We start from the raw sequence: 13,609 nt of genomic DNA, 5'->3' as shown, positions 1-13,609 counted from the left end.
TCATATTGAATCTCCTGACAATTCAATTTGATCTCAGTTATTTCAGTGCTTTCTAGGATAACAGGTGTGCAAACGCACAACAGATGTATTTTAGGTAATGTGTCTTGGGGAACTGAAATTATTTCAAAGCCACATCTACCAAATATACCTCAAGTGCAAAACAGGAAGGCTATGAAAACGCAATAAAATAAATACATTGCTTTAGTGCTTCTATTTTCTAGAAGTTATAGACGTCACTTAACTTGTGGTTTACTTACTGGTTAGTGGGAGGTGCGGAGAGTGGGAACGTCACCTCTTCTTCGTCGATTTCCATCCCATCTTGCATGTCGCTTTCATCCATAGTGCCACCGAGCCCCCCACAGCTAGGAGGCGGAGGAGGTGGTGGTGGAAGTGGTGGGAAGACAGTGGGCCCATCCGGGCCTGTTGATGTGGGTGAGATCCGACTAGCTGGACCCTCCATAGTTGGAGAGCAGCACATGCCGCCCACTGTCCCTGAGCTTGTTCCTTGAAAAACTGAATGTCCACCTCCTGCTACGCCACTCCCTGCTCCGGTCATATCCCCACTAAGCATGGAGGAATAGATTATATTCATCTCTGAAAGGGAGTCCGGAGATGTGTTTGAATGCTGTCGGGTGGCTGGTGCCGGCCCTTGCACCAAATCAGTGGTTCGGACTCTGCTCGGCTTGGGATAGTATGGGAAAGGGGCCGTCGTCTCCGGGCCTCCTCCGCCTGCCACCCCTGTCCCTGTCGCGACCGAGCCCGTATCCTCACTGCTGACCTCCGCTGCCATCATAGTAGAAAAATACGTAGAGGGGGAAAAGTCCAGAAGGGAACCTGCCCTTCCCCTCTGTTTTTACAATAATCCCCCGGTGTTTGGGCTCCTGGGAAACAACACCAAAAGTTTCTCAAAAACGCGTTCAGCTAGCCGGCTAATGTTAGCCAACAGCTAACTTAGCTTACTTGGCTGCACTAGCGGGCGTTAGCTTCGCCTCGCATTCGCTCCCTGCAAAAATCACCGAGCTAACGCTAGCGGGACAGCTAGCAGCTTCGAGACACTTGATGAGTTCTTGCTCGCTATGTCTTCATTGTTTCCTGAGTTTAGAGTTCACGCAGAAACACTACATGAGATTAACCGTTACAATACTTCCAACAGAATATCACTTCACCTATATTTCCTGTTGGTATTTTTGAGTCTGGGGGGATGTTCGGACTTCACCCTCGGCACCAAAGCAGACCACTTGTCGATGAGTGTTGTTTTATTGTCACTGTTGTGTGTAATCCCCTTCTTTTTTCCCAGTGTTGTTTTCTTCAGTTTTAAACCGTCTCCAGTAGCGTTCCCAGACGACTTCAGCCTTATCTCCTATATCCCCGGAGCCGCATGTTGTTCTCCGCGTACTGCCATGTCGTTTACCAACATTTATTATCTGCGTACAAGCTTTATTTCTGGGTTTCGGGGCTAGTGGCTTGCCCGCTGCTGCGCTGCTCTTGTCTCCCCTCCCTCTCCCACTCCTCTCCAGTTAAAGATCAGACACAGCTAAGTGAACACAGAGCGGAACTTTTTTTTCCCCCCAAATTTAATCCATGGCATCTTCAATCACGTTAAATCTTATTAAGTTGAATAAAATGCGATATTGTCCTTGTTACGTAAATGAAATATAGAATCTCATTATGGTTTGTTTGTTTTTTTCTTACCAGAGGATCTCAGAAAAGAAGACAAGTAGCAGAGTAAAATCAGTCCTCTAGATATTTTTCTGCAAATAATCTCTTGCTGAACTACTATACTGTGGCAGGAAATGTTTACACCTTTGATCTGCTGTTTTTAACACGTCAGCAGCACCGAACAAGTTTCACTAGTTATCAGATAAGCGGCTCTGTACAATAAACAGAAAAGAGTAATTAGAAAAAAAAACATTTAATGGCAGGATTTATTTACAGTTCCCCATTTAATCTACAACTGCAAAAATATTTTTTTTAATTGTACCTCTTATTCTTGCTTCCATACAAGAACACAGAGATTCAAAATCTCCCGTGATGTTATCAGTTACACCTGAGCGTTTCCCTTTCAAGCCCCAACTTCACATTGTGATTTGTGTGTACGTGTGTGTGTTCCTGTTTTTCCTTCAGACAGGTAATGAAAGTCTAGGTAAATGACAGCATGTATAGTTCCACGTCCTCTAATTCTAACTAATTTCACCACTGCATCCTGTTAGATAGAAACATACTGGGTAGATATGCTACAATGCTATTCAGCTGTTTAAGATGTTCGAGGCGTTTACCTTAACATATTGGCAATAGCACTACGGGGCAGCAAGAAAACCGCTTAAACTAATTTGCAACCTTTCAGTTACGTTTATACAAAACAGGAAAATGCTTTAATTGCAAAGTCATAAATAGCATGATAATACTACTAAAATACCAATGTGAAGGGAAAACGCTCAAAAAAAGCACGCACAGATGTTCCATCACATTGCTGGCTCCTAGTGAAATAGGCTTGAATTTTTAATTCTGGCATGGTCCTTTTTAGTGCTGCAGACGTCATTGCTAACCGCGTTAAAATAGCAGCCAGGTTCAGATTTGTGCAACGCACGGACCCAAGTCTTTCTTTCTTTTTATTTCTAGATGCATAAATACAATTTTAGCCTAATTGTTGCAAAGCTGAATTCGTTTCCTGTATCACCCTCTTTCCTCTAGATGAAGAGAATAATCTGCATGTTGTGCTAAACTGCAGCACTATTACAGAACAACACCAGGAGGACAAATGTTTTGTTTTATTCCTTTAACTGAATGGACAACGATTAACAGTGTCAATAAAACTCAATAAATACTATCTGTCTATGTAGTCTACATGTATATATATATATATATATATATATATATATATATATATATATAGAGAGAGAGAGAGAGAGAGAGAGAGAGAGAGAGAGAGAGAGAGAGAGACAAAATGTGTGCACTAAAAATATCAAAGCAAGATTATGTGCCACTTTTTGTAAATATTTGCATGAAAAAAATAACTAGCTAAACTATAAAGGAAAATACTAACAGTGAGGAGTGGCTGGTGGAGCACCACACTCTAACACAAAAAGCTCTTGGAAGAAAAACTTACTGTTGAGCCTGTGGATGAGTTTTGTGTCATGTTTTCAAAGTAAGTCATTTCACTTTCTTTTTTCTATGTTGTTAACCATTTACACAGACATTTTCACACTGAAAGCAGCGAGGTTTATTATGCATGCTTCAGCACTAGCACTACTCATTTCTGAAAAAGCCTGTTCTCAGCAAGCAGGGCCTTTATATTGCATAATTACACAATAACTAGATCACAACATTTCATATTTTAATCTGGCAGGCGGTAAACTTGTCACTTATTTACCTGCCTTTAAACTGGCTCACTTGTACCAAGGGTCCATTTCCCACTTAGTAGGTAAATGTCAGAAGCGTAGCCGCCACAGCAGCAGGCAACTATTTCTTCAAGTCATGTAGCTATATATATACATATATGTGTATATATATATATATATATATATATGTATGTATATATATATATATATATATATATATATATAAATAAGTGTATGCTTGTCTGCACCAACTTGTGCATAAGTCTAGTAAAGATCAATATACAATATATACATATATATATATATATATATATATATATATATGTGTATATATATACATATATGTGTATATATATATATATATATATATATGTATGTATATATATTGTATATTGATCTTTACTAGACTTATGCACAAGTTGGTGCAGACAAGCATACACTTAAGGACAATGGAAAACAATGATAATCATGAAGTTTAATCAGGTGGCCAAGTGACGCCTTACTCACGACCTACAAAAACATATGTTTTGGCTTTTTTTGTTTTGTTTTTTCTGAATGCATCATATTTTGAATACAGATAAACTACTGATACAAACTTATATTTACTCTATACATACTCTCAGCACACACCCTTTAAACATGCAGAAGGGAAGGTGAATTTTCTGAATTCATCAGACATAAAACAGTCCTGTCTCACCTACAGCAGAAGTAGTGAAGCTGATTATGAATTAAATTGACTTTTTAAAGGTTTTTTTCATAAGTTCTAGTAAATCAGCCACTGGCTAACTTTAAGATAAGAGTGCATACGTGCGCAGCTTAAGCAGCAGGCCACTGTTGTTCTCCACCCACCATCTACAGTCATGCCCACAGGGCAGCTGCCATTACTGTTCTACCTCCACATAAATCCATTTCGGAGCAGCTGGCACTGTGAAAAGAATATCTGGAGGTCTCATCTTTCCTCTCTCTGCTTCCTGGCCTTTCTAACCTATTTTCTCAGTTTTTGAGCCAACAGCTCTGATCACTTTGCTTTTGTACTAGTATTTCTCAGGTTGATCAGATACGCAGTTGAAGCTAGATGACAATTAAAATAGTATTTTTTGTAATTTTATTTATTTAAAATAAAAGGGTCACATGAAAAAGATATGAAAAAAAGTATCACACCTTCAGATCCAAAATCAGGACCGTGAGTTTCAGATTGGAAACCAGTGATTAGACCTGTATTAGATAGTTACTGGAACCTATCTTCTCCTAACTGTGACATCCAGGATCTCCTGTTATCTTAACTTTGCTTCCCATCTGTTTGCTTGGTGGCTTCAAGTCAGTATCAAAAGAGGTCTTTAAGGCCTTCGTGGAAAAAATGTAGATGACTATGAGTCTGGTAAAATCTTCATAAAGATCTCCCAGTTGCTGAAAAGCAATCATTCTACCATTTCAAAAGCGGTCTACAAGTGATGTAGATTTTAGTGGTCAATCATGATAGACAGTAAGCTGTTATCAGAAGGGGCGATGCTTACTTTTTCCTCACAAAGAGAACATATACTCACGTTTTGTAGATAAAACAACTGAACTTTTGTTTGTTTTTCTCTCATCTGTAAACACTGTTTAAAAAAAATATTGAATGCGCTTTATTTATTTATTTATTTATTTATTTTAAAGCAATTTCCATGGGATGTAGCCTACTTAGTATTTCACATAACTATTCACAGTATTATCTGGATTGTGTAACAAGGGAGGAAGCACACCCTGCACCCCTGTTGGTCACTCAGGGAGCTGATGCCTGTGTTCTCCTCTAAGGCGTAGAGATCCCTTAAGTCCTATGATACAGAAGGTCAGCGAGCTGTGAAATCCAGAAGCTGACATTGACTTGACGTATGATCATCAGAGGCACTCGAGTTGAAAGACATGTACAGTGGGGCAAAAAAGTATTTAGTCAGCCACCGATTGTGCAAGTTCCCCCACTTAAAATGATGACAGAGGTCAGTAATTTGCACCAGAGGTACACTTCAACTGTGAGAGACAGAATGTGAAAAAAAACTCCATGAATCCACATGGTAGGATTTGTAAAGAATTTATTCGTAAATCAGGGTGGAAAATAAGTATTTGGTCAATAACAAAAATACAACTCAATACTTTGCAACATAACCTTTGTTGGCAATAACAGAGGTCAAACGTTTACTATAGGTCTTTACCAGGTTTGCACACACAGTAGCTGGTATTTTGGCCCATTCCTCCATGCAGATCTTCTCGAGAGCAGTGATGTTTTGGGGCTGTCGCCGAGCAACACGGACTTTCAACTCCTGCCACAGATTTTCTATGGGGTTGAGGTCTGGAGACTGGCTAGGCCACTCCAGGACTTTCAAATGCTTCTTACGGAGCCACTCCTTTGTTGCCCGGGCGGTGTGTTTTGGATCATTGTCATGTTGGAAGACCCAGCCTCGTTTCATCTTCAAGGTTCTCACTGATGGAAGGAGGTTTTGGCTCAAAATCTCACGATACATGGCCCCATTCATTCTGTCCTTAACACGGATCAGTCGTCCTGTCCCCTTGGCAGAAAAACAGCCCCATAGCATGATGTTTCCACCCCCATGCTTCACAGTAGGTATGGTGTTCTTGGGATGCAACTCAGTATTCTTCTTCCTCCAAACACGACGAGTTGAGTCTATACCAAAAAGTTCTACTTTGGTTTCATCTGACCACATGACATTCTCCCAATCCTCTGCTGTATCATCCATGTGCTCTCTGGCAAACTTCAGACGGGCCTGGACATGCACTGGCTTCAGCAGTGGAACACGTCTGGCACTGCGGGATTTGATTCCCTGCCGTTGTAGTGTGTTACTGATGGTGACCTTTGTTACTTTGGTCCCAGCTCTCTGCAGGTCATTCACCAGGTCCCCCCGTGTGGTTCTGGGATCTTTGCTCACCGTTCTCATGATCATTTTGACCCCACGGGATGAGATCTTGCTTGGAGCCCCAGATCGAGGGAGATTATCAGTGGTCTTGTATGTCTTCCATTTTCTGATGATTGCTCCCACAGTTGATTTTTTCACACCAAGCTGCTTGCCTATTGTAGATTCACTCTTCCCAGTCTGGTGCAGGTCTACAATACTTTTCCTGGTGTCCTTCGAAAGCTCTTTGGTCTTGGCCATGGCGGAGTTTGGAGTCTGACTGTTTGAGGCTGTGGACAGGTGTCTTTTATACAGATGATGAGTTCAAACAGGTGCCATTCATACAGGTAACGAGTGGGGGACAGAAAAGCTTCTTACAGAAGACGTTACAGGTCTGTGAGAGCCAGAGATTTTCCTTGTTTGAGGTGACCAAATACTTATTTTCCACCCTAATTTACGTATAAATTCTTTACAAATCCTACCATGTGAATTCATGGATTTTTTTTCACATTCTGTCTCTCACAGTTGAAGTGTACCTCTGGTGCAAATTACTGACCTCTGTCATCATTTTAAGTGGGGGAACTTGCACAATCGGTGGCTGACTAAATACTTTTTTGCCCCACTGTATACTCAGTTGTAAGCACGCAAAACAAACATTCCCCACTAGGATAGCCAGACATTTAAACATGCTCATTAATCAAAGCACTTCAGTGTGAGTGGTCTGTTCAAGTGTCAGAACAGCCTGTTTTTTGTTTTGCTTTTTATTAAATCAACACTGCCCCTGCTTTTAATTTCACAGAATTATACATATTAAAATATAATTATGTATTTTAAGCATCCTCATGGCTCAGTCCTTTATTTGCTAGTCATCATTTGACCTTGTATGGTGATGTAATCTGGAGGACTGGGATCATCTCATGTGTCCCAGTGGCAGATGACGTGTCCTGCAGATCCTCCCACATGGAGCATAATAAGATTGCAGACAGGATATAGCTAATTGTCTTCCCTTAGTAGACGTGATACAAGAGGACCAGCCTCATACCTGCTGAATGGCAGTTCAGCCACTCTCGGCCATGTCTGAATTCAACCCTGTCTCTGTGCATGTATGTAATGGGGTGTGAAAGACTGATTTTTTTTTTTTTTTTTTTACACATGTAGAGGTGAGATAGATAGTCCAAAATCTAATTTCCAGGACTTCACCCATGTGTGAATTTGCATGCAGTGATTTGTGTGTGTGTGTGTGTGTGCGTTTTTGTGTGCATCCATTCCTGTGTAACCATTTTTGTCTTTGTCTTCATCTCTGTATCTCTGGGTGTGGGCTGCAGGAGAGGGAATGAGGTGGGGGCTGGCACTGACAAACTGCCAAGGGTGAGGAAGAAGCGCGTGAGGGAGAGTGGCAGGGCAGCCCAGTTGTTCTGCTCTGTTTCACCATAACTGCATTGTCAGATATGAGGATGGGCACTGATATGAGTACCATGGGAGCCTGACTTGGTGTCAGCTGAGAGCTCTCATCCATATTCATTATCATATTATAATAACACTCCATTGCCCTCAGAGACAGCACATTGGAAGATCTCCACCCTCCAGTGCCTTTGAAGACATCTATGTTTTTTGTTTGATTTTGTTTTGCTTTGGGTTTTTTATCTACTGACATGCAGCTTGAGATGTCTGAAGGCAGCAGGATGTCTTTTAATTTAGTTAAAAAGTGTAGCAATAGTAACAAATACTCTGTATTAGTAATTGCAAATGAGCTATGCATTAAAAAAAATTATTGAATGTCTTGGTTTGATTATCAAATGTTTTTTTATTCTCATTGCTATTTATGGCAGAGTGGGCAAACTGCTGCAGAAACCATGGTTTGGGTATTCATTGCTTTTCTTCCTGTGTGGTTAGTGTCTGAAATAGTCATACATTAGATTTGAAATGTAACTCAGCACTGAACGCGACAGGTTTTAGATGTACCAGACTTCCCTTTCTGAGTTTCTCCCTCAGTCAACCTCCTCTCATATAAACCAAACACCTTCTAAAAGATTAAAATAAAATCTAATGCGTGTCACCCAACTGACTCCTTCAAGTAAAGTACGCACATTAACACTTGAATGCACGGCCCAGGTTTGGTGCTCGAGCCCTCTGATTCAGGGGATACTTGTAGGCACATCAGGACTTGTGTGAATTATTTACTGGATTAACATAAAAGTTTTAAAAAGGGACTGAGTGACACACGGATGAATAACGATAGTCACTTTCCTCTGGAGTTGGAGGCTGGCTTACTAGCATTACTTTCATGGGATTTATGAAACTTTCCGCCCCACCGTGTTAACCAGATGCTTAAAGTTTAATGTCATGTGTGAATTAACAATGTGAATTCCGGGGTGGCGATGGTGACATGAAACTTTAAGTTGACATCTTAAAAAAAAAACAACCAAAAAAACCTCAGTGACTACATTTTCTGGGAATATGAGTAGGTTGTGGTAGGTTGTATTTCAAGTGTTCACTGCACATTTTAGCTCATATTAAAATATCATTGTGTGTAATAAGTGTGCTTGGAATTCCTTGGGCAAACGTGCAAAAGAATCTGCAGATATTCTAAGTTATGTTTGAGAATATTTGTTGAATAATTGATCCGCGAGCATTAAGTTTCATGGTTTTTAAAATCACTGTACGACCAGATTGAAGTTTTCATTGCTGGATCTGTAAAGATTTAAAATTGGCCTGGATTTTAAGACATTTCTAGTGTTTTCAGTTACACTGTATGTGGTCTTTTAACTATAGTAGGTATCAATGTGACTTTATTACCACTTTTGACCCAGACACATTAGCTGAAGAAGGTGACAGCACTTTGCCACACTGAACAGATACGATGTGTGTGTGAGCAAGAGTGAGGTGACATTTCTCAGAGTGTTATCGCGTCTAAAATAGACAGTGTGAAAGAGGCAGGATCGTGAGGCCTTCTGCATATTTATGTCTCTGTGTGCAGTATATGTTTGTTTCCCTGAATGGCCCACATGTCTTGTAATATTTTAAGTGGCGCTGGAGGAAACTTCCTCTCCTGTTGCCTAAACAAGCGGCCATATATGCCTGCTGCATTACGCGTCCTGTCCCCGGAGCAGGAGGACAAAGCAGATGAGAAGGCCACTGTGATGCGTGGTGTGTGCACACATGCATGTAATTAATGCCCCTACTTGATAAGAAAATAAGAGCAAAGAATCCCAAAAGAAGACAAAGAGCTTCTTACAGTGATGGCACAGGCCTTGTAAATAATAGGTTTGTTGTTTTTGGATAGGAAAAGGCCTTTTCTTTAGCTTTGTGTGTCTTCCTGATGCTCACAGTAGCTGTCAGACACATGCTGACCAGAGAAGCTCTTCGACTTGTGCGCAGAGCTGTTTTTCCACTTTCTTTTTTTCTTTTTTATCAGAGGGCAAGTGAGAAGGGAGGAAGGAGTTTGCAGCTGCCACCCGAATGCACATATGGGCTGAGTTGAAGTGAGAACTGGGGGTGGGGGACAGAGCACATGGCCCCCTCAGTCACACTTTTAGCCATGAATGGCTGTGGAAAGTAGGCGGCTCTGTACAACTCAGCCACTTTTTGATTTATGAAGCAAACTTTGACAAATGAGACAGTTTTTTTTTTCACTTTCATTTATAGTACCATGTACCATGAATGGCTTCTAAAAGTTCTGATGTTTACTTTTGTGGGTTCTTTTTCCATCTGTTTTACCTTTTCACAGCTACATAGATAGTAACAATGATTCACAAAAAGCCAATTTTAAAGTGCTCATTACAACACTTTAAATAATTATTATGATAATTGAAATGATTAAGTACAAGTCCAGCTTGTCTCTCGTGTTGATGTTTGCTGTGATGCCAGTGCTCCTCATGTCATTCTACATGTGCTTGAGAGCGCTCAAGCACATGTAGAATGACAGCTGATATTCATAATACAGGCTACAACTAATGGGCTGTCTCAATTAAAAATAAATAAATAAAATAAATAAATAAATAAAATTCTGGTTTATGGTTAAAGAAACAGGGATTCTAGTTAATAAGCCTAATTTACTTGGCACCCATTCAGATATATATAGCGCTAACAACTTCCCTTTTTATATGACACACCAATTTCACTCAATCTCCGGGATCAATATTTGCAGGAAAAAAAACCTCGATATAAAAGCAAGAGTGAAGGATGAAGACCTTTCACTATATGAAAATGCACTGTGTGGCTCAGAGCCCATGTTTGAGGTTGATTATCAGATGATATCACCCTGGCACCAGCGGTCTGGGCGGTTCCCTTTCCCGTCTGGGGATGCTGTGAGAGATGGACAGCAGCTCCCTGAGGACCAATGAAAGGGGTTGTCATTAGAGGCACTTCCTGTAAAAAGTTACTTACAAATATCAGACTCATAAAACACATTAGTGTGTGTGTGTGTGTGTATAAGAGAGAGAGCAATAAAAGAGTGGTTCTATCTAGCAAATAGCCATTGTAATCTAGACCATACGCTTACGGACTAATCTGCATCAGGGGTTAATCCTGCTGCAGATGGTTGTCCTCAGTAATAATACACACATATGACATGTAGAGAAAGAAGCTGTACTAATACTAAATATGTGCCAGAAATGACTCTTTAAAATGCCTATTGGTACTATAGGTCAAATCTTATCACTTTACTAAAACAGGAAGGGTATTACCGGAATCTTTTATCACTGTGTGTTGTTTTGCTGCATAAGGTGATGAGTCACAGACTAAATGAGGTTATCCTCTCCATTAGGACATGCAGGCTGACACCAGAAGCTACTCACTGCGCAGCCTATTTGAGCAACAGCTGAGACATCACACGCCCCACTGTCCAATGCACACATGCACGCGTGACATCATTGTCATTCCTCTATTTTATATGCACCCAAAAGGGATTAATGTCTCTCTGGCTAAATTAAGACTGCTGCTGCTGCTCTTTTAGCTATTTATCTCCTCTGTGTCCCGTTAAAGCCTTTGTAGCGTTTCTATCAGTCATGTCTGCTGTTTTCAAATGTCATCTTTATTTTTCTCTTGTATCTTTACGCTTCCTCTTCTTCTTCTTCTTCAGCGTATTTTTCTCCCTCTCTACTCTCGCATCTTCCTGTGTCAAAGTATGTCCCTTCCTCTCTGCCTGCTTCAGATCCCTCCAGCCCCTCAGGCTGCAGTGACATGTGCATTGCAGTCTGCAGCCCCAGTATACTCTGCTGTGTCCTCAGGCCTTCCCATCACCCTGTAAGCTCCCCTCGTGCTTTTAGGCCCTTCTGTATAATTCATAAGCTTCCTGTGGCTCCTGTCATGTCTCATCGGGGCCACAGGAAGGCATGGTGTAAATAATGGAGCATCCCCAAAGACATGTTCAATGCTGACTGCCACAGCAGTGTGCCTTGCGCTTCCATGGAGGGGACAGGACAACTGTGTGCATACTTTTAAATTTTTTTATTTTTATTTCGGTGCCCTTTTGAACACATACCAATGTAAATTATTTCTAGACATATGGTATGCATAGAGTGAATATAATTACTGGAATGTATACCATTAACATTGTTTTGTACTCTCTCATGAAACTCTTGTTTTATTTCAATTGACTACACGGTGCCAGAAACTATCCAACATTCTCACGCTGTTAGAATCCTCAGCATTGATCATCTCTCCAAGGTTTTATTAGCATTATTCACAGCTGAGGTGGTATTGGAGCAATACCCCATTAGGGAGCTCCTGTGAAATCCTTCCTTAAACCCCATAGCAGATCGAACTGATCAATATTGTTGTGATGCAAATGAGAAATCAGGGCAGCGGTAAAGATGCAAAGGCCTCACTTCACTATCACAGGGTTGTCTTTAAAGGCAGATAACAGGTGATGTGCTTGTTAAATGTAGCAGAGAAATTCATCAAATGGAACAAAGATCACTTTGTCCCACTCAAACGTCAAGCTTAAGGATCTTGTTTTGCATCAATCTTGTTAAGGGTTGTCACAGCGGACCATTTGCCTCCATCTCACTATATTGCTAACGTTTCACACCAACCCTCTGTAAGTCCTCCTTCACTGCATCCATGAACCTCCTCTGAGGTCTTCCTCTTTTTCTCCTGCTTGGCAACTTCAAATTCAACATCCCTTTTACAATATATCCACCCACCATCCTCTGCACATGCCAAAACCATCTCTAAGTTTGTCTCCAAATTGCTCAACCTGAGATGTCCCTCTGGTATATGCCTTTCTAATCCTATACCTTCTGATCTCTTGATGTCAATGAAATCTTAGCATCTTAAGCTCTTCCACCCCCACCTCTAGTTTGGCCTTATATGTTTTTGTCATTGCCACTGTCTCCAAACCATGTATCATAGCAGGTCTCGCTACCAATTCGCAGATCTTCTTTTTCATTTGTGTTCTTAATTCAAAAATGAGCTGTGATAATTGTCTCAAGCCACTCTACTCTGCTCTTCATCTCTCTGTGCACTGTCCATTGCTTTGGATTGCTGTGCTCATACATGTCCTCCACCACCCTCACATACTTGTCTGCCGCTCCTGACTTCCCCATACAATACCACAGTTCCTCTCTTGACACCCTATCATATGCTTTCTCTAGATCCACAAAACCACAGCAACTCATTCTGATCTTTTCTATGCTTCTCTTTCAACACTCTCAAAGTAAAGTGCTCTTTCTCCCCCTTAAGCCAGACTGCTGCTTGCTGATTGTCACCTTTCTTTTTAACCCAACTCCAACAACTATTTCCTTTATCTAACTACAGCCTTTGCATTTGGATATCAGTGTATCAGTTAAAAAGCCCACTGTCTTCCACAGACATGTCGCCTGAACCAGCGGTCTTTCCACTCTTCAGCTTCTTACTAGCTGCCCTCACTTCCTCCTTACTAATCCTCTGCATTATTTACTTTCTTTATCTTCAGCTGTACTTTCCCAGTCACCTGGTAACTGTTCCCTACCACCTAGAGCTTGTCTCAACGCTTCCCTGAACTCGATGCACCATTCTTCCACCACTTAATCCTTGCCTCTGCTTTCACTCACTTCCTCGTCTTGATTTCTAAAATCATGCTGCACACTGCTAATTGATGCTACCCCGTTAGATTGTCCCCTGACACAACCATGCAGTCTCCTATTCATTTCAAATGGCTCTTTTTGCATAGAGTCCACCTGTGTGCACCTTCCTCCACCCTTATTTGTCACCTTATGTTCCTCCTTCTTCTCGAAGTACATGCTCACCACAGCTGTTTCTATTCTTTTCATAAAATACACTTCCATTAGCCCTTTGGAATTTCTCTCCTTAACACCACACCTGCCTAGCATCTCCTCATTACCTCTGTACCCTTTACCTTCATATTCATGGAAATTCCAGTCATGATTCTCCCACCATAGAAAC

The 13,609-nt window shown here is 41.0% G+C and overlaps 1 protein-coding gene across 1 annotated transcript in view; it reads right to left on the bottom strand.

Moving 5' to 3' along the window:
* rasa1a (RAS p21 protein activator (GTPase activating protein) 1a) overlaps positions 1–1,536 on the bottom strand; it is a 28,817-nt gene extending 27,281 nt beyond the window's left edge. Inside the window, exon 1 of the mRNA XM_026186445.1 lies at positions 258–1,536. Coding sequence (XP_026042230.1) covers positions 258–793 — 536 coding nt within the window. The 5' untranslated portion in view covers positions 794–1,536. The remainder of the gene's footprint in view (positions 1–257) is intronic.
* Between the last annotated feature and the right edge of the window lie 12,073 nt (positions 1,537–13,609).

This window comes from Astatotilapia calliptera, chromosome 12 (genome assembly GCF_900246225.1).
Source record: "Astatotilapia calliptera chromosome 12, fAstCal1.2, whole genome shotgun sequence".
NCBI lineage: Eukaryota > Metazoa > Chordata > Actinopteri > Cichliformes > Cichlidae > Astatotilapia > Astatotilapia calliptera.
The sequence above is the reverse complement of the archived record's forward strand: the minus strand, read 5'-3'. Positions and strand labels throughout refer to the sequence as shown.